General features: G+C 33.0%; 3 protein-coding genes across 4 annotated transcripts in view; 2 read left to right on the plus strand and 1 right to left on the minus strand.

Annotated features, from left to right (window-relative positions):
- LOC106667018 (gonadotropin-releasing hormone II receptor-like) overlaps positions 1-11,798 on the plus strand; it is a 128,717-nt gene extending 116,919 nt beyond the window's left edge. The window contains exons 6-7 of the mRNA XM_024225539.1: positions 11,299-11,381; positions 11,459-11,798. Coding sequence (XP_024081307.1) covers positions 11,299-11,381; positions 11,459-11,584 — 209 coding nt within the window. The 3' untranslated portion in view covers positions 11,585-11,798. The remainder of the gene's footprint in view (positions 1-11,298; positions 11,382-11,458) is intronic.
- Positions 11,799-15,172: 3,374 nt separating this feature from the next.
- On the minus strand, positions 15,173-16,341 carry LOC106667019. Its single transcript, XM_024225549.1, has 2 exons — positions 16,255-16,341; positions 15,173-16,199 (listed from the first exon to the last, which is right to left on the minus strand). The coding sequence occupies exon 2, from the start codon at positions 16,139-16,141 to the stop codon at positions 15,173-15,175; it is 969 nt and encodes a 322-aa protein (XP_024081317.1). The 5' UTR covers positions 16,142-16,199; positions 16,255-16,341.
- Positions 16,306-21,133, plus strand: LOC106667074 (sorbitol dehydrogenase-like). Of its 2 annotated transcripts, none has more exons than XM_014394748.1 (9): positions 16,306-16,448; positions 16,917-16,982; positions 17,072-17,105; positions 18,947-19,111; positions 19,168-19,327; positions 19,386-19,570; positions 19,679-19,857; positions 20,732-20,853; positions 20,900-21,133. In XM_014394748.1, the coding sequence occupies exons 2-9, from the start codon at positions 16,929-16,931 to the stop codon at positions 21,072-21,074; spliced, it is 1,074 nt and encodes a 357-aa protein (XP_014250234.1). In that variant the 5' UTR covers positions 16,306-16,448; positions 16,917-16,928; the 3' UTR covers positions 21,075-21,133. The 2 variants fall into 2 exon arrangements, with proteins under 2 accessions (XP_014250234.1, XP_014250235.1); XM_014394749.1 differs by having other exon boundaries at positions 16,308-16,448; positions 20,918-21,133.
- Positions 21,134-21,451: the final 318 nt, after the last annotated feature.

The raw sequence follows: 21,451 nt of genomic DNA on the forward strand, positions 1-21,451 counted from the left end.
TGCTCCAATTCCAAAAGAATTCAGTCACTGCAGTCAAAAATTCTCTTTACCAATGCTCCTTACTATGTATCGGGCCTTACCCTATTCACCGATCTCCAAATTCCTTTTGTCAAAGGACACATCCTTTCTCGTTACACAAAATCTTACTCGTGCTGCACAAATATGCTCCCTACAAAATCCGAGCGAGTAACCAGCTGTTTAATACAAGATTGGCCAAGAGGCCTACTTAATAACTACAAGGTTAGATTGTCATTAGACGTCTGATGTTTTCCAACCTTGAATTGTTAATGTTATATGTATGAACAGGTTACATATGTCACGCTCAGATTTAAATGAACCGCCATGCCCCTCCACACACTCAAACAGTAAAAGGAGTAGGGGCCAAGAAAGAGCTATTTTTTTCAAGTCCTAGAACATATCCCTTTCTGTCTTGTGTGGGTAAAGAGCGATTTTTGGTAAAAAAGAAAAATTTAGTGTGCACACTGTTCAAGAGAGTTAATTTTTATTACTTTGACTTCAAAATAAAAAAATAATAATTCTAATTTAGTTTTAGAAGGGTATATATTTTTATAAAGAAAAATAAAAGAAATAATATTTCATTTTAAAAGTTGTGTTAATATTTTAATTGTATTTTCTAATTTGGTAGTCAAAATTTTAATAATAATAATAATAATAATAATTTCTTTACCTTTCTTTATGGAACTATAAAACGAGAATCAAATTCCATTTTAAAATTAAGGTTTGTAGATTTCAGATAGGTTTGTTATAGGATAAAAGGAATCTTTAAATTAAAAATAATAATTAATAAAATATATTGCCATTTTATGTGAAAATAAATTGTAATTAAAGATTCAAATTTAACAAACATTGGTGTCGTATTTACTTTGGTTTAAATGAAATATAAAAGGTGCCTGATCGATAAATGAAATAATTGTAGTCAGGTCCGATCGTAAAAAACCTCTGGGGGCCTTGTTTTCGGTTTTCCGAATTCAGGGTTGGTCCCAACAAAAAAGAAGAAGAGACACGCTATATCACAAAATATTGGTAGCAGAGCGTGGTTGTTCTTTTTTTATTATACTTTATCCGTAATTATTCTTTTGTTTTGTCGTAACTGTACTTTCTTCCGTAGTTACAAAATTACTTTCTCAAATAACATTTTAATTCGTCAAATATGCTAGAGAGTCAGAAAACCCCACAATCATCTCACGCGAGATTGTCCTGCGAGTCTCAGGCCTCTCAAACTATGGAGCTATCTGATCGAACAAAATTGAATTCTTTCCGGTCGCAAGAATTTATGAATAAAATATCTAAGACGGTGAATGAAATTATTTGTAACTCCCCGGATATCCCTCGACTCGCAAAAACGAAACGTTTAGCATTAATTGATAAATTGACCACAAAAATATATAAAAATTTTGAAGAATGCGTAAACGACCCGATAATAATCGAAAAGGAACCAAAAATCGTAAATGAAAACGAAGACCAATTATAGGTTAATTCGGAAAAATCCGTCAGAAAAGTACCAATCCAACACCTAGAAAAAGTTACGCAATGGCCCTAACGGAAAATAACACTAATTTAGGAGCCAACTTTTACCCTAAATTTAATACGACTGATTCTGAACAAAGCCAGGTAGGTAAAATTGAAGAAAAATATGTCCGTGCATCAAAATTACACAAAACACTTTTAACAAGGATTAATCGGTTACCTATGATGTCACTAAACGATCCAGAATCTATTTTTAAATTTTTATGCGCGCTACATCCCTTACTACAGCACTATAAAAGTTTGACATCAGAAATTCTTTTCGTTATTGCGGAAATGACAACAGGATCTGTAAACCATCTGCTGTATAATGCCGCAAACAAACCAGAAATTTCCTTTCGATTACTACGTGATTCACTATTTCAATATCACGTGTCAGCCCAACAAGTAATCCTTTTGAAAACTAAATTTTTATTAAGGCCCCAAGGAAGAAACAAGTCCCTCAGAAATTTCGTCGACACACGTGTCCAATATGCTAAGATATTTGGAAATATTCCTGAAAAAGAGATTATAAAAATTATGCTAGAAAGAATTAACCCTGAATATATTGCACTGATCGGAACTAAAATGGAAATTAATGTCATCCCCGAATTATACCAAGAGATTTCTAGAGACGAATAGGAAAAATTATAATACTGACAAACCGAACCCATAGGGCAAATAAATTTTTTTATTCCTTGTCGGATTCAGAAGATAGCTTCATAGACTTTAGTAAAGAAAAGAAAAAGGCGAGAAAACATAATTTAATATCTGTTGGAGTTGGAATTAATTGCATTCCGGATCGCGGTTGTAAAGTTAATACAGACCTAGAATCGTTACAAAACGAGGGAAATTTTCAGTAACCCAGGAACTCTAGAAAACAAGATATGGCAGAAAATACGATGAAGGATAGGCCCTGGAATAAAATTTTTTATCATAAACGACCACAAGTAGACAGTCAACTTTGGGAAAAAAATTATAGAAGAAATTATGCTTTACAAAATAACGGGAATCAAATAAATAGAAATTACAACCCACCAAATAGCAATCATATCGACCAATTAATAATAATTATTGGACAAATAATAATATGAACGCTTATCAGAATTATCCTAACAAAAGACGGCCTTTCGTAAAAATATTAAATAGGACAGAAAATTTTAATCGTATTTGGGATCAAAGACGTACTGAACACCCCGGCAGAATTTTTTCGAAATCTTATAATACGAAATATTGTTGCTCTTGCATAAAACAAAGCATTTGTGATATGGATTATCTTACAGACTGTACCGGTAGCGACTACTCGGCGAGGTTTAGGCCTAAAGATTCCCATAGAGAGGTTAATCACAAAAACAAATTCTATCCGAACCCATCCGAGCATTATTTTAACCAAATTAAACATAAACCGTTGAAATTCGAAGATCATTATAAAAATTAAAAAAAACTCAAATTTTATAAGACCGATCAAAAAGGGATAATTGAGAAATCGGGTAAGTCCCAACAACGGAAGAGGGCCGTTGAATCCCAACATGGACAGTAGGGAACCCTAGGACAAGTCCACGGCGAACAACGTAAATTTCTCCAAATTCCCGTCAAAAGTTTACACTCCGACACGAATAAAAAAAAAAATCAAATTAATAATTTAAAATCTCAAAATTTAAATTCTAACAGGGAAGTGTTTAAGAAATTCATACAAAAATTAGATTTATTAGAATCAAAGTATTTATAGAAAGAGGTACAACAATGTTCAGACATTACGTTATCAACAAATTTTGAAAATCCTAATGTATCAGTGGGAATCATAACAGTTACTTTACAAAAGGTTCTATCCGCCAAAACATTTATTGATTCGGGAGTTTCTCGATCTTCAATTTCGGAACGTTTATTTTTAAATTTACTTAAATGGGGACTTATCCATCCAAAAAAGCTAGAAGAAACTAATCTTAAGTTAGTTTCTGTAAACGGGTCCATGGTAGAACCATCTAAAAAAATTCAATTAAAAATAACTATTGGGATCTACAGTTGGAATTTTGACTTCCCAGTTATAAAAAATGTGCCTATCTCAGTAATACTGGTTACGACTTTCAAAAACAAACACAATTAACAGTATTTCCTAGTCGTGACGGATATTTTTTCGGCTTTGCTTCGAATAAAATTTTTCCCCTGCTTAACAACGATAGTTTTATAAACTGTGTCGGCCTGGATACAAACAACTTAATTGAACATTTTAAAAAACATTATCCTGAAGTACTTAATGATCGAATTGGAAAAGTTATACATTTTGAAATTGAATTAGAATTTAAAGACCCCACACCCGTTAAATGTAGAGCATATTATTTAAATCCTATTCAAAGGGAATTGGCAAAAGAGATATTAAATGATTTAATAAAGCAAAATATTATCGTGGAAGGTCAATCTGAGTATGTAAGTCCATGCTTTCTCGTAAAAAAGGATCAATCCAATAATCATCGATTAGTCGTTGATTACAGAGAACTAAATAAAAAAACTCAAAACTTTGAGTACCCCATACCAAATATAAAATCAATTTTAGACCGACTACAGGGATATCAATTTTTTTCCTCACTCGACCTTACTAAATTATTTCATCAGCTGACACTATCTGAGAAATCAATGTCCCTAACAGGTTTTACTGACGGAGAGAAAACCTATCTATTCAAAAGAATACCATTTGGCTTGAAAATTGGAAGCCAAGCGATATCGATTATAATGACCAAAATTTTTCATGACCTAAAATTCGTATGGTTTTATATCGACGATTTGATAGTCTTTTCGAAGTCATATCAGGAACACATTGTGCACTTGGAGATAGTATTGGAGCGTTTGAAGCATAACGGATTCAATCCCGAAAAACTTCAATTAGGCGTACAAGATTTAAAATTTATGGGCCACGTAATTTCACAAAACAGAATCCGCATCAACCCGGAAAGGGTACAGTCATTATTAAATATTGAAACTCCCAAAAATTTTAAATGTTAGCGTCCTTTTTAGGAGCTGTTAATTATTTTAAACAATATTTACCAAATTTGTCCCAAATCGCTCAGCCTTTGCATAACTTAAAACGTAAAAATGCAGATTTTATATGGCGAGAGGAACATTCCATAGCATTTAATAAAATAAAACAGTTGTTAACGAATAAGCCAATTCTTAAAATCCCCGAGTTTAATCACAATAACCCTTTCTGTTTGTTTACTGATGCCTCAGACGTCGCCTCGGCCGCGACTCTATTTCAGTCTGAAAATGGGAAACTTTTACCGATCCATTTTATGTCCAAAACTTTCAACAAACATCAAAGAAATTACAGCACAATAGAAAAAGAATGCTTAGCCATCGTTTACAGTGTGCAATATTTCTCAAGTTATTTAACTTATTCAAAATGTATGCTGTATACAGACAATGAAAGCCTCAAATTGGTTCAATAGGCCAGGGGAATTAAAAGGGAAATTTTACAAATGGGTAGCCGTCTTGAAAACATTTAAATTTGAAATATTTCATATTCCCGGAACAAAAAATATTTGGGCGGATTTATTGTCAAGAGCGGATTTAGTAATTGAAGAAGTACCGGAACAATTTGAAAGTAATCTGGAAGATCAGATAGGATACGGTTTGACTAATATTTTATAGTTTCCTGAATTGTTTCAAAGAGTGGCAACGTAAAGATGAATTTTGCAACAAAATGATTACAGACATATAAAAAGGGATTAAAATAAAAAACTATTCTATTAACGCGGATGATAAATTGTTACATTTCCAAACAGGATCCATGCCCCGTTCGAAAAATTTTTTCCACAAGCACTACGCGATGTAGTATTTAACTTAAGGCACGCTAGTATATCAGGAACGCACTTAGGTATTTCAAAGACAATCAGTAAAATTAGTAAACATTTCACATACCCACATTTCCGTAAAGATATAATTGAACGGTGTAAAAATTGCAAACTATGTTCCGAATATAAAAGTGCAAATTTCACCAGATATGGGTTTTTTCAATCAAAACTTGATACAGCTCCCTTAGAAAAATTGTATATTGACTTTACGAAAATGAATAGAACAAATAATGGTAATCTATATTTAGTCATCGCCGTCCACAGTTTTTCTAAATTCCTATTTGCTATCCCGACACCCGATCAGAAAATAGAGACCGTAATAAAATGTATTAAACATTACATTATTAGTCAACATGGAATCCCAAGAGTAATATTTTCCGACAATGCAGCAATTTTTAGGTCTCCAGCTTATAAACGTTTCTTGTTTAAATCCGGAATCACCTATTCGTTAGGAATCCCTTACCATCCTCACGGAAATACGGCCGAACGTTACGTAGCAAATATAAAGAATGCGATTAGAGTGTCGTGTGTAAATGATCCACAAAATTGGGAAGAAGATAGCCCGTGGATAGTTGTTGTTGTTGGATAGTGTTGACGTTTCTACCGTTTGTTGAGGTGGCTTGCGGGGTTTTCCCTTAGGCCACCCTTTATTTTTTTTCTTTTTATCCTACTGCACTTCTTCTGAGTCGACCGATGTGGCCGACTCGGTCCCAGTCTCTCCCGTCTCCCATTCCCCAAGCTTTTTCGCATCCTCCGGATCTATTCCGGGAGGTATTTGCCCGAGGAAAGGAGAGGAGGACCCCGAGAGCAGTGCAGGGGGAGGAATAGTCGGCGGCACCTTCGCCGTCTCTAAGGTGGCCTTGGGATTTGGCCCTCCTGCCTTGTCACTCCCGCCCGTGGACGGGAGTTTTGTTGGCCTTCTTACGAGTTTCGAGGGAATACCTTCCCTCCGTTGGTTTTACCCCGTCTTTAGGCGGGTGAGGGGCGCTATTGAAGCCCCGGAACATGTATACTGGTGGAGAAGGCTCTGTTTGAACGGCCATCTCCACAGTAAGAATCTTTTTTGACGCCTGCGATCCGGCGGCTCTCGCATAACTGAATGTTGGTCTTGAGTAAGCAGGGCTTCGTACTAAAGCCCTTGCTTCGACATGACTGATACCTTTTCCTGCTTTTAACTTTTGAATTTCTCTTTCTTCTTTCAATACTGGGCACGCACTCGATCTGGCATGGTGCGCCCCGTCACAATTTATACACCTCGGCGGATCTTTGGCCTGGCATGGCTGTCCTTCGTGGACCGGCACACCACACGAGCACATTGTATTTTGGCTTTTACATCTGAGTGCTGTGTGGCCAAACTTTAAACATTTGAAACATCTCATTGGTGCCGGTACGAAGGGGCGGACAGGGAATCTTTGATAGATTGCCCGTACTTCTGTCGGCATCTCTGGTCTATTAAATGTCAGCACAAGTGACGCTGTATTTATCAGTCCCCTGCCCGTTTTCCGTTTGATCCGTTTTACTTCTGTCGCCCCCTGGCTTGATAATTCTTCCTTGATTTCCTCTTCACAGCATATCAGTAAATCTCGCGCTGAGATTACGCCCTGAGAGGAGTTCAGTTTTCTGTGGGGAGACGTTTTAACGGGGATTGTGCCGAGGTGTTTTGTTTCCATGACCATTTTGCCCTTCAGAGAATCAGTAACCTCTATACTCAATATTCCCGATGATAATTTCTTTATATGCTTTACATTTCCCATTTGTTTGTTTAAAACACAGCTGATCTGGATTGGGGAATCTTCTTTGAAATCCCCTTCCTTCTTTTCCATAATCCAGTATCTCGTGAAATACTGTTCTTTGTGAATTTGCATTCGCTGTCGCTTTCGCTCTTTCCTTTTCTCATTCTTTTTCTTTTTTTGGACTCCGGCTCAAATGGCTGCAGTGTCCTCACTATTTCTGTTTTTCCTTTTCCATACCCAGCAGTATCCTTGCGTTGGGTGGCGCTGCTCTCTCCACCAACACCAACGGGGCCCGAGGAAATAACGCCGAGGGTGGCCGACGTCACCGGCATTTCGCCTTCCGGATCTACGGCGTTTGATTTTAGGGTTTTCGGAGCTTCGTAATTTAGGTCGGAAGGCAGCTACCCTTCCGACCCTAGCCGATTAGTGGGGCTGCCACTAAAGGTAAACCGGCACACCTCCTTCTCGCATATAATAATAATAATAATTTCTTTACCTTTCTTTATGGAGCTATAAAACGAGAATCAAATTCCATTTTAAAATTAAGGTTTGTAGATTTGAGATAGGTTCGTTATAGGATAAAAGGATTCTTCAAATTAAAAATGATAATTAATGAAATATATTGTCATTTTATGTGAAAATAAATTGTAATTAAAGATTCAAATTTAACAAACATTTGGTGTCGTATTTACTTTGGTTTAAATGAAATATAAAAGGTGCCTGATCGATAAATGAAATAATTGTAGTCAGGTCCGATCGTAAAAAACCTCTGGGACCTTGTTTTCGGTTTTCCGAATTCAGGGTTTGGCCCAACAAAAAAGAAGAAGAGACAGCTATATCACACATATGTATATCATTTTTATCACTGCTAATTTTGTATACATCATTTGTTTGTAGCATCTCTCGATGCAGATACACATTTCGTTTCGTTTTAGAATTTTCGATGAAACTTCCGTTCGTTGTTACTTTGTGACATCCTGTCTTTATATTTTAAAAAAATGGACCAGACAATTTACATTCTTGGCAAATGCGTTTACAGTCTAAACGTGGGAGTGCCATTACAAACATATTTTTCTGGATATAAATATGGTTTGTTTTTTAAGTCTTTAAACGTTTGTAATGGGTGTTAAAAAACACAAATAAACAAAAGCTACAAAACGGTTGAGTTTACGATGGTAGAGATAAGAATGAAACATCGACTGTCATCTATTGCCCTTGCAGCAGATTTATGTCATTTTCTCTCGCATTTCGCTTTTGAAACAAAGCAATCTACCCTATAGTTCGCTATTTCCTTTTTGCTATAATTTTAAAAACAAGGGCTAATATTTTCATCGCGTATGTCATGTTTATATATAGTTTTGAGATGATGGAGATGGCTGTTTTAGTATCTGTTATCGGGATATAAAATGTTAACAATAATATTTTCAATGCTCACGTAGATGCAATATACATTCCATGTAAAAAAAAAATCGCAATTACCTGATTTTTGTATTTTATGTTTTATTAAAATACGAAAATATTAAAAGCAAAAAATCTCACAAAATATTTTTTAAATTTAGGTGCTTATAGGTTTAGCTTCCTTCTTGTCGCAAGGTGTGTAAAACTACATTTAATAAAATTAAAATTGAGCCTTAGTCATAAAAACATAAAGATCTATTTCTTTATATATTAAGAAATAGAGCAAAAAATATTTTAAAAGCCAAAATCAATTCGCCCATAATACAGCAATTTTTTTAAAATTAGTCTATCAAACCGTACCCATTATTTAGTGAAAATAACTGATATTGTTTTTTTTTTCATCACCACAAAGGCTTCATATTTTGTTGGTGAAGTGGCAAAAATTGCTTCACTTGGGGTGGTACGTGCTGCTGAACCACCATATTCAATGGAATTTATTATCCAGGTGTAACAATGGGGGGAAAATTAATGTCGGAATTTTTCAAAAGCATAACAAAAACTTCAAACAGTAGGGAGAAAGGCATAATCAAATAGTGTTAATTAAAAAGTCATTTTAACAATATATATATTAAAGTATTGATTAACTATCTCTGATATAATTAATCTCAGCTTTCAATATTAAGGATGCCTTTAATATTTATATTAATTTTAAATTTATATTAAAGGCCAATTGTATGAAATCCCTAGCCCTTTCATCAAACTTTGGAGGAATACGTCACATTTATCATATATCTGATATATTGTAGAATAGTTAGGTGACTGATCTCTGTAAATCTAATTTATAACTCCACTATGTTTGAAACTGTAGGTTTCGATATTGCAAACAGATCTCACATTATATAATAATTAATAATAGTTTCAACCTCCCGGGCATGAGGTTAAACTGCGACCATGCACCCCTCCCGTACCTGGTGGCTATCCTTAATCTCCTATTCCATCTAGTAACTGTACAACCTTACCCTTTTTTCCCGTAACCACCCTTTCCCAAAATTAATCTTTTCCTTTTCCTGTCCTACGCGTCCCAGGGTCTAGGGAGGGGGAGGTATGTCGGTCTACCTTAGTGGCAGCCCCACTGGCCGACTAGGGGTGATAGGATAGCTACCTACCACCCTGAAAACAAGCTTGCTCCTATTCAATTAAATAAGGCCGTAGACCTGGAAGGCCACAATGCCGGTAAGCCCGTGGATAGGGATCATCCACGTGCTTATTCATTGGATCCCGTCGGTGTTGGTGAGGCGAGTGGCACCACCCGACTAGAGGCAACCACAAGTAGGACTGATAACGGACTCACGAATGTTACAACTTTGCAGCCGTTTGNGAAAAACAAAACGAAGAAACACTAACCCCGCATTTAAATATTCTAGCGTGTCGGCTATGACCTTTGCCGTTCGCCGACCCAAAAAAAAAAAAAAATAGTTTCAATGTCCTGATGAAAAGAATATATTCTCAAAATCTAGACGAAAGTACTGAATAATTCCAAATTGGCTTTGTAACACAATAATTCAGCTTATATTATATCAATATAACAGTATTGATTAAACCAAAATATTTTAAAATATATTAATCTAAAATCTATTAATTGTTTTATGAATTATTCCTCTCTTAAATATTGCAGCTTAAAATTTTAAACCACCTTATAATAAGGTAATACTTGTAATGAACCTTATTAATAAGTTACAATTAATGAAGGTTTTTAGTTGAGATAAAAAAGTCAATGGTACGAGCGGGATTGGAACCCACATCTTCGGCTAGATTTAATATAAACTTTTAATTTACAAGACAATGATTAGACCTCTCTGGGCGTACGGTTGTGAAGTGTGGGGCTCAACCAAGGATTCCAATTCCCAGCGCCTCCAATCAATCCAATCTAAAATTCTCAATCAAATTATAAATGCTCCTTTTTACATTTCAAATTACACTATCTACAAAGACCTACACATCCCGTTTGTACATGAATTCATCAAAACCCGATATAAAAAATGTCATCAATCACTGAACACACACAGTAATCTATTCGTACAAAATTTATCACTTCCAACCCTACCTGAAAATCCTCCAAGACGATTGAAGCGAAAGTGGCCCCGAGACCTTCTCAACCAGTGTGAAGGAGTGTTACCACTGAGCAACTTCTCCTACAAGAGCCTCAAATGATAATTCAACAAATACGAACAGATTTACTTAATACATCACTTGTAGATGTAAATACCAAATAAATGTAATAAAAAAATTTAAAAAATAAAACTTTACAAAACAATCTATGCTATTACATACATGTCAAATGATTTTGGAAATTTGGCCATTAGCACATCAAAAATTATGTGGAGAATATCTTTTCACCCTTTGCCCAATTCTACGATGAAAAAGTGTTAATTTTCTTTAAAACAATCTGAATTTTGTTATCAACAAAACACTAAATCTTCTTGTTATGTAATTACAAATAAAAATAAAACAGCATCATTCATGGGAAATGTTAATGTTTAAAGCTTATAACAAATTAAGATTTTGTTATTATTGAGGATTAAATATTTGCACCTTCTGAGATAAAGAAACCCTTAATGGAGGAAATTCCTGAGTTTCAACTTGCTACATTAATGTTTTCCAACTTCCTGCACTAAACTGATTAAACCTATTTCCTGAAAGGGTTTACTCTCACTGTTAGCTAACTTAATTCCTTGCAATATAATTTTTCTAAATTTTTTCATAAGGTAAATTTTTCAATTTACTGTTGTTTTTTACAGCTGGTTCTGGTGCAACCAGAAGTACGGGCGTTACAGGCTATGCTGGATCATTAACTCCAAAAAACCAGCTTACATTGAACAAGGTAGTTAATGTCCAATCATTATTCATTTATGAAATCATTATTTATAAAATTTGAACATATTCCCTTTTTATTTATAGCGAAACCTACGCCCGGTGTCAGCAGAACACCTAGTAGTACGAGGACGAATAAGTGAGCAAGCATTGGATTCTGAGGAGTTTCACAGTGATCCCGGGGCCCATGGAGTTTACATGGTTGCTTCCTAGGACTTACTTCAAAGACCTTCATCAACACATATTGAAAGTGCAGTATGATACAAGAAGGATCATGAGTGGATTATGAAAGCATTTAACTTTTAAAATAAACGCACAATACAAAAATATATTAAACAGTGTTCAAGTTGGAAAGAAAATTAAATTATATTTTGGGTAATGTTAAAGATCGATGTGAATCTTTTATATAATGTTGAAAATCAAAGGACTGTACATTTTTGAATTTCTTGCATTTTTTAAACAAATTTGTTTAAAAAGAAACTAACTATATTTTGTTTAATAAGATAAAAAAAAGTGTATAAAAATTATTTTTTTGAATTTTTTGAGAAATGAAAAATTAATACTGAAAACATTAAAACTATATTTTTCAAATTTTATTGGAAATATTTATTGCTCAATGAAACTTCTAGATATCATTTATTATTAATTGTAAAATAAGTTGTAAAACTTTAACGTGTAAAAGTGAACGGTCTTCTTTGCCCTCACACAAACTGGTGTGTAATGTTAAATGTGTACAGTTAATATTTTTTATCAAATGAATCTGTTGAATGTAGTTAAAGAGAAACAAATCTATATAGTTAAGAAAAATGATTTTTTCTTTTAATCTTCCAAATATTACAAAATTTATTTCAAGAAGATTATAATTTAATATAAAATATAAAAATTGAAACGGGTACATTTTAATTTAGGTTATCTAAAAATTTTATAAATTTTTGCTACTAAGGGAGTTAAAAAGTTGGTCCTAATTCCAATATCAATGAAAATCTAACATGTTCCAATAAAATTTATTATTCATATTCACTTACAAACTTATAACATTTATTTACAAACTTACTTAGCAAATTCAAGGATAAATGTTTGTTTTTCTTCCCATCATTTTTAACATTTTACTTTTTGACTTTAACACATTAAAGAGCATAGGAATAATTGCACCTACAGATTTGAGAAATAGCTACTTTCTTTAACATGCAATTTACTATCAACAAATCAAATTTTGATTAAACAAATTTATTTATTGATAATTATTCCTAGAAGAAACAATTTGCATAATGATATGCCCAAAGTTTGAACATCATGGTTTGCTTAGATTTACTTTTCTATAAAACATATCTGTGTCCTCTCTTGCAAATGGTGAGAAGTGTTAATTAAAAAAATGAGTTTTATCCTACAAAGTTAGATTTCTACAAAAGGTTTTATTATTATCATCTAGTATAACAACAAAATCTTCACTCTCATAGAAATGATTTCCTTTTATTTGGAAACAAAGAAATAAATCCTTAGATGTGTACAGTATTTGAGAATGTATAAATTGCTATTTTTGTATGGCTTAAGATCTAAGTATGTCATAATAGTAAAATGATTTATTTTTACTATAAAAAAATATATGCATTTGTGAAAAATAAACTGTGAGATTTTTCCAATAGTGGCTGTCATCGTAAAAACAATGATAAAAAAAATACATATGCATTAAATGTAAATTTGAAAACCCGCTGTTTTAATAAATAAGAAATATATTGATGTTTGTAATATTATATTCATTGTTAAAATATAGCAACATTAATTAGTTGGAATTTTATAATAAATATTTAGCTCAAATTGAAATTTTAAAATTTTGTCAATTTTATCTGTCTCATATTCAAAATTTTATTGGTACTAATTGTAAAATTATGTAGTAAAAGGGCCTACAAGTGCAAGGGAAATATTTTTACCTATAAATGTTTACGAATTATAATCAAACGCATTGATATATTTCCCAAATGTCCAATAAAATTTCCTCTTATCCTTCAAAAGTGAAAAAAAAAGTTAATAAAGCTGTTTACAAAGAGATGTCATGTATTAATTTTCCTGGTGATAATCGTTTCATATGTAATGCCAATTTATTTTTTAATCAAACACTTAAGCTTTTAAAGTAAACCATCTAGAGCATATTGAATAGATCATATCAATTTTGAAGATAATTAATCTTAAGTCGTAGTTGTTTATTTCCAAGATTTTTTTTAAAAGAAGTGTTCTTTTGTCTAGAGATATGCCATTTAAATTTTATTAAATAATACAATGGATATTCCACACACAAAATGCTGGTTGTTCAATTTTATCTTTTTTTCTTTTTTTAATATATGTACAGAGGTTTGATCATTTCACATAAGATATTGAATGATCAATAAATCAGCTTGCAATATGAAAATGGATTTCTGATTGTTATCTTTCAATGTAATCAATTTATTCCCATCCTATACTAATTGAATTATAATCATCAAATAGAGCTGTGACAAAATAAATCTGCAATAAATAGCAAAAAATGTATTTATTGTTTGATAGTGAAAACAATAAATAATTGGGGTCTGTAAAAATTTCTTATTCCACTTCTTATTGTTTAAGACAGCAGCTCTAGAATCTTCAATCATCCAATGCTACTAATTCATATACTGTTTTATATTAATAAAATGTGAAAAAATATGCTTTGGTAGCTAATATTCTTGGTAATCCTGTTTTTTCACTGGTTTTGTTCAGCAGATTTACCCCCTTTGATTTGGAGTCCTAAGGCTTAAAAAGCTTTACAAAATGTAAATTTTCGTAAAAATATAAAACAGACATAGCAGTCGTGTATAAATGAACAAAATAAAGGTTGAATATGCATTACATATTATCTTGATATTATTGATATTAGCTTTAATAATACAGAAAACAACAAAACAGGAATAAGGTGAAGTTGAAAAAAAGAAAAATGCTCAGTTTCTTCATCAAGCTTTCTAGAAAGAAATATATCCCCTTAATCGGGTCTAAACGAGTCAAATTATAATTTGGACAGTTATCAAATGTAAACATCTACTTATAACAGTATTGCACCAATTGTCGGAGGATTTAGTAGTGTGTTTAGCTTTATAGAGTGGATGAGATCTATCAGCCTTACATTGTACATTATAATTGTAATGTTAGTTTGCATAACAATTGTACCAAGTTAATACCAAGTAATATAGAATGAAAGATTGGTATATCTTGTACTCTATTAAGCTAAATTCAAAAACTCATTATGATTGATGCCATAATTTTTAATATTGAAATTAGATGTTTATATTTAGTAATCATGTAAATGTTTCGAAGTACTAATGAGTTGGTTATATTACTTGAAAGCTTGTTTTTTTTTTCTTTCAATTTTGCCGTAACCCTTTTTTTATACACAATTTTTTTTTTTTTTACTCAATATAACATAAGCATACAAAAACATTATTTTTGTAGCAGAGTGTAAATCAATTTAAATATTGATTAATTGGTGGTTTGGCCTTTGGAATTTATACAAATAATAGAGCAAGTTCTAGACAAAATAAAACCAAAAGCGGATTAGAGTGGGAGAAAGTCTGCCTTCTAACTGATATATCTCTTTAATTCAGTCTGGAAATACACGGGCTGTTAGTCTCATTGGAGAAAGTGAAAACATTAATAATAATAATAATAATAATAATAATAATAATAATAAGTTTATTGCAGACAACAAGAAAAAAGAAAAATTACATATAATTCAAACAAGAAAATAAACTTAATACGGCAAGGTAACCGTCTGCCGGGGCTTGGATTAATTATTGACTAATCCTGTAAAATAAACGTNGGCGTTGACACTTGTTGGTGAGCAGATGATGGTGGTGAGGCGGAAGTCCTGATGTTGTTCAGAGGTGCAGTCTTAGTGAGAAGACCGTTAATGAAGCCAGAAAGATCGTGACCAACCATTTCTTTCAGCTTTACTGATCCCAAGTCCTGGTTGTAGACTAGACCAACTGAATCATCCCAGGAAAATTGAACATCATTGATGATTAATTTATCTGACCTGACTATAGATTTAATGTTGGTGTTCAATCGACGAATCTCCCAGCGAAGTTGAAATAGGCTACGCCTACACCTGCGTGTGTTAGGTGGATAATCCTGATCAATCTTCCAGCCAGTTCCTTTCAACCGAGATGATTGTTTCAAAACGGCCCATTTCTCGGTATTACGCGAGAATGAGACTAGAAGGTGCCTTCCCTTCATTGCTTTACTCCCAAGGGGGCGTACATCAACTATTTCCACCGAGTCCTTAATTTGCAGTACATTTGACATGAACTGGCCCACTATCTCAGAGAGATCATCTTGAGCCTTGAAGTGGAGTCCTTTTATAATTAGATTGTTCCTGCGGGATTTATTCTCTATTGCATCTAGACGCCTCTGTAGTATCAACTGATTTTCTCTTAGAGATTTTACTTCCAATTTCAACGATTCGTTTTGAGTTTTCAAGCTTTTAATATCTTCTTTAAATGTATTGAAATCGTCTTTTGTTGGAAGTGTTTGGATTTTACTGTCAATTATCCTCTCAAACGCTTTCAATAATTCTTCAGTATTTATGTTGCTCATGTTACCCCAGTTGTTAGCTAGATTCGACTTTTTATTGGGATGAGAGACTAGAGATTCGGGGGAAGAACGGCTTCTCTTTGAATATACCTTCTCGTCGGATGTCCTCCAGCCAGAAGGTAAGGAGTGTGAGCTGCAAGATCCCTCGTTAGTATTCTTACTGTTCTTCTGCATGAAGTTTACTCGTTCGACAGATTATGGAGGTGACTCTCATTCAGCAGGCAGGAGGTAGCTGATAGAAAACATCGTAAGGAAAGTTAAAGTAGTGAAAATAGTTTATCACGCACCTTACTGCGCCGGCTCAGTTCCCCACCTCCAACACCGAGATAATCTCCGATAAGACGATAAGCGATAACCCAGACCTCCTGATCCAGCAAATTATAGAAAAAGATTGGTTTTTCTTTCTCTACCTGTAGCAAATTCACTGCACCGAGGTCCTTTTTCTCACAGATTATCAGCACAGAATCGACACGTTCACAAGGTTGTCCAAAAATTTGAATACAACTCCTACTTTTGATCGCTTAAATGTGGCTCAATAACAGAGACGATGTGTCTCTCACCGTGTCTCAATCCAAATTCCAAGTGAAAACATTGACTTTATTCAACATTGCACAATTGTTATTTTGTTTAGTGCTCATTTTTGTTTATTACAATTATGTTAATCACAATGAATTTATAATTAAATCAATTGGGAAATACATTTATTTAAAAAACTCTTTCAATGTGGATTTAATATTGTGGCCATGAGAGCTAAAATAAAAGTGATTTATCATTTCAAATAAAAAATATATACTGTATATATTGTATGACAGTAATTACAAATGTATGTACTAAGACCGTTAAGATGTCGATACAAACAAGATTTAAAAATTTCAAGGCTTATTCTTTCATAATAAGTTTTCCTTTTTTAATCTTATCACTTGAAAATTGTTTTATTGTTTAATGGCAGCTCTGACTGGCAATGGCATGTGACAACCTGACAGCAGTTCTTTATAAAACCAATGACCTGAGATTGGTAAGCTCAACGTTTTAATGATTTAAAATGTATTGTACAACATAAAAAATCTGTATATTATAATTATGCAATTTTATGTTTCGTAATAGGAAAATCGCCCGATTCCAGAACCAACAGACAATGGTAAGAAAGATAATTGCTTTTAATTTCCTACTGCAAACACTTGAGAATTTAATCGTTACTAACATTTTCAATGTTTATTAATAAAATGTTCCATTTTGTCCATATAAAAGCATCGATGTTAGGTCTAGCGTACAGTGTTTCTATTTCAATGTGACATCCACTTTTCTCAAATACAATGACAGACAAAATATTCCACCCACTTGTAATATAACTTGATTTGTATATATTTTTATATATTAATCAAAGTTTCAATTTTTAACGTTTAATAATTGAGTATTTGTCCAAAAAAGTAAGAAAAAAGTTCATTGCTAAGGAAAATGAAAAATTTTAAAAAAGACAGACAGATAAAATTTGTTTTAATTTTGTTTTAGATTTTTAATTAACATTTCAATATCACGTATTTGTCGCATGATTGTCGCTGATTTCATCAAAGATAGGCAATGCATAATGCTCCAAAATTTCATCCAAATAGCGATTGGCCTTCAAGGACCCTTCATAAACAACAACCAACTCTGTGCGACTCTCCTTTGAAATTCCCACCCATACTAACACTGAGCTACATTGAAAAGGTTGGCTCTGGAAAAAATTACAAACTTTGTACCTTTCATTTCACCTTCTCCAAGGTAAAGGGACCTTCTCCACCTTCTAAGGTTTATTGGTATTGTTTACTCACTTTTTTATTTCAACTGCTGTTAAATTATGTAAATTTGGACTTATCAGCCCAGAGAATATTTATTTGATGGTAAATCAAGAATTGGCTCAATTAAAATTTTCATAGATGAAAAATAATGTTCATAGTCAATTTGCTGCAAGCTTGAATCAGAGAAATCTTGCATAGTTTAACTCTGTAAATTTTTAGAACTCGGTGGACATTATCTTTGCAATGAGTTAGAATTTCCTTTCATGAAAATCAAAATAGCTAATTCCAAATCAAACATAAATCTTATTCTTTAATTTGTTTAGTCATGATTCTCAATGGAACCAGTTCCCTCAAACTTCTTGCAATACACAAAAGGTCTTAAAATTTAGTCTAATCCGCCATGGAAATTTTAGTGCATGCAGTGTAGCAGCTTCAACTTTCCCAAACTATATATACGCTTGATCATTTCCACTTTTTCTTATGTAGAAAATCACAGTATCACAATTTTTAAACAAATTATTGCAGATGTCTGCAATCAAACACCAAAAGTAGACTAGAAAGAGAAATAGAATAAATTGAACTTTGTGTACATTTATTACAATAACAATGAACAGTACACAATTTTTTCCGTTTTTGGGATTGATTCTCCTCCTAATATAAATATTTATTTTTGTTTGAACAACATTGAAAGTATGAAATGCATCCAGCGTTTGAATTGAAATATCCCTGGAAATATGTCACCAATGTTTAAAACAATATTTAGACCACTTATTTTAGATCCTTGGAAAAAAACTATGGGGTTAATTTTTTTTAATAACCCTTTTTTAAGAAAATTGATATTGCACTAAAATAGAGACACATGAATAGCAGTAGATGCATATATGAAAGGTGTATTAAAATATCTGAATCTGAAATCTTAAATAACTGAAATTTATATTATTATTAAGCCTTTATTATATGCCGTTTATATCACAATTAATAGAATACTAATGTAAGAACTAAGTAACAGATTTTTAATTCTTAATATAAATTCACTGATATACAGTATGAGAGACTAGTTTATACACAATTCTAAACCCAGAATAGTTTATGCATTTATATTCTAATGATAAGTCAATCTTCTTTCTTAGGGCTTATTTATATTGTTAATATGTTATGTTTTATAGTTTATTGATGAATTTCTTATGTTTTATTATAACAGAAGTCCTATTGGAAATGGGATCAGTTAGTATTTGCGGATCTGATGTCCACTACCTTCAACATGGGAGAATTTGTGATTTTATTGTCAAGGAACCCATGATAATGGGCCATGAGGCTAGTGGGACAGTTGTGAAACTTGGATCAAAAGTGAAAAACTTAAATATAGGTAATTTATTTTCCTACAGTGCCAAGTGATTTATCATGATTTTTAAAAATGTACAGGTGATCGTGTCGCTATTGAGCCGGGTGTGCCATGCAGCACATGTGAGTACTGCAAAGAAGGGAGGTACAATCTCTGCCCAGATATTGCGTTTTGCGCTACACCACCTTTCCATGGCAATCTTTCAAGATTCTACTGTCACAAAGCTGATTTTTGCTTCAAGTAAATGCCACTTCATGTCAATGTAATATAAACTTTATTTTAATGCTGAAATCATCAGATTACCTCACAATGTGAGCCTAGAAGAAGGAGCACTTCTTGAACCATTATCAGTTGGAGTGCATGCTTGTAAAAAGGCTGAGATCACAATCGGATCTAAATTGCTAGTGCTAGGAGTGGGCCCGATTGGACTTGTCACAACTCTCATAGCGAAGGCAATGGGAGCTGAAAAAATTATAGCAACTGGTATGTAGTTGGCAGAACTGCTTCAATGTGTAGAGATGGATGGACAATTGTTATTTCTTATGTATTTTATAGTTGTTAATATTTTTAATGTATTATAATTGTTTCCAGATTTACAGAAACATCGATTAGAGTTAGCAAAGATATGTGGGGCAGATCATACTGTACAAATTAATGGTACTGAAAGCGAAAATGATCTTGAAAAGGTTATCAGAGAAACTTTGGGTGGCCAGCCTGATAAAACAATTGACTGTAGTGGATTTGAGAGTTCAATCAGACTTGGTTTGAAGGTGGTAACTTTAGCACAATCATTAAATAATTTTTGTTTGCCACAAATTTCTTATTCCACTTTTATTTTATAAGACAGAAGATTTAGAATCTTCAGTCCTCCAATGCAACAAATTCCTATACTGTTTTGCAGCAAATAAAATTAAAAGAAAAATGCTTTTGTAGCTTGATCATTCTCAACATTCAGCCCCTTCCATTTAGAGATATAGGGATTTCTCCCTTTACTGCTCAAATGTTTATCTATTTTGTCCAATCTGTGCTAGTGGATTTCTTGGAAAATTTTCAAATATTTTATGAAGTAAAGAATCTTCTCAGGGGTATATTCTTACGATCTAATAGCTCAAGATTTTTTTCCTAACTTTCTCAAGCCTTGCTATTGTGAAACTGTTGAATAGGATATGTTCTGTTGTCTCATTCTCTTTGAGACATAATCAACTTTAATCATCTGTTGATAGTACTTTACTGAAGCATTCTTGTAAATTCACCAGTTGTTTTTAATTCCTTTTTGTTATGTAGGGTTTCTTATTTCTCAAATTGGGTTCTATAATGGAGTAGTCTTTTCCTTGCACATGCTTGGTTTTCTAGACATGGCTTCTTAAAAAATTATTTGATTTTGGCTGAATTTTCAGCCATCTGTGAAATTCATTAATTTGACCTGTTGTATTTTGTCATTTCACTATATTTTTTGGTTGGTCTGCATGTTAATGGCAGTAAGCCAATACCAAAATTATGAAACATTTCATACTGTACTAATGAAATATGAAGATGGCAAAAGCCAAAATGTACCAACAGTCTCAAACTTATAAAAACTTCTAAGTAAATAAATTAAATGTATTAATTATCCTAGCATTTGATGCAGGAATTAAATTTTTTTAGGCGACTAAGAGTGGTGGAACATTCGTACTGGTTGGAATGGGTGCACATGAGGTTAAATTGCCTCTCGTTAGTGCTGCAATTAAAGAAATCACTATAAAGGGTGCCTTTAGATATTGCAATGAGTGAGTAGAGAAATATTTTTTCTTACAATACACAAACAAACCAAAGAGACATTTTTATTTTCAGCTATGCAGTAGCATTGTCGCTTGTTGCTACTGGAAAAGTCAATCTGAAACCATTGATCACTCATGAATTTTCACTCAAGGACACTATAAAAGCATTTGAAACTGCTTCAAATGGCACTGGAAATCCCGTTAAAATTTTGATTCATTGCAACAAATGATTTTCATGTTTTGTATAATTTAGTCTCTTTTTATTACATAATCATTTATAAAATGAAAATACCTTCTTTGAACCTTCGCATAAATATTAACAATAATACTCTTGCTTCAGTAAATCAGGAGGACTGCAGTGGCTGAGTGATTAAGGTGCCTGACTCGTATTTACAATTCTAGCTTTTCTGGGTTCGAATCCCAACATAGCCCACGGCTTATAATTAATAATGGTATGAAAAATGTATTGTAAAGTGGTTTGGCCTTTCGCCCATGACTCCCAATGGGTAGTTGCATGTTAAATCCTCCTATATATGAGTGATTTCAAAAAAAGTTTGTTTTATAGCTGGCTTACTTTAAGAAATATGTGTTTCAGAAATTCAGGAAA

This window comes from Cimex lectularius, unplaced genomic scaffold (genome assembly GCF_000648675.2).
Source record: "Cimex lectularius strain Harlan isolate CLEC.00 unplaced genomic scaffold, Clec_2.1 scaffold72, whole genome shotgun sequence".
NCBI classification, from domain to species: Eukaryota; Metazoa; Arthropoda; class Insecta; order Hemiptera; family Cimicidae; genus Cimex; species Cimex lectularius.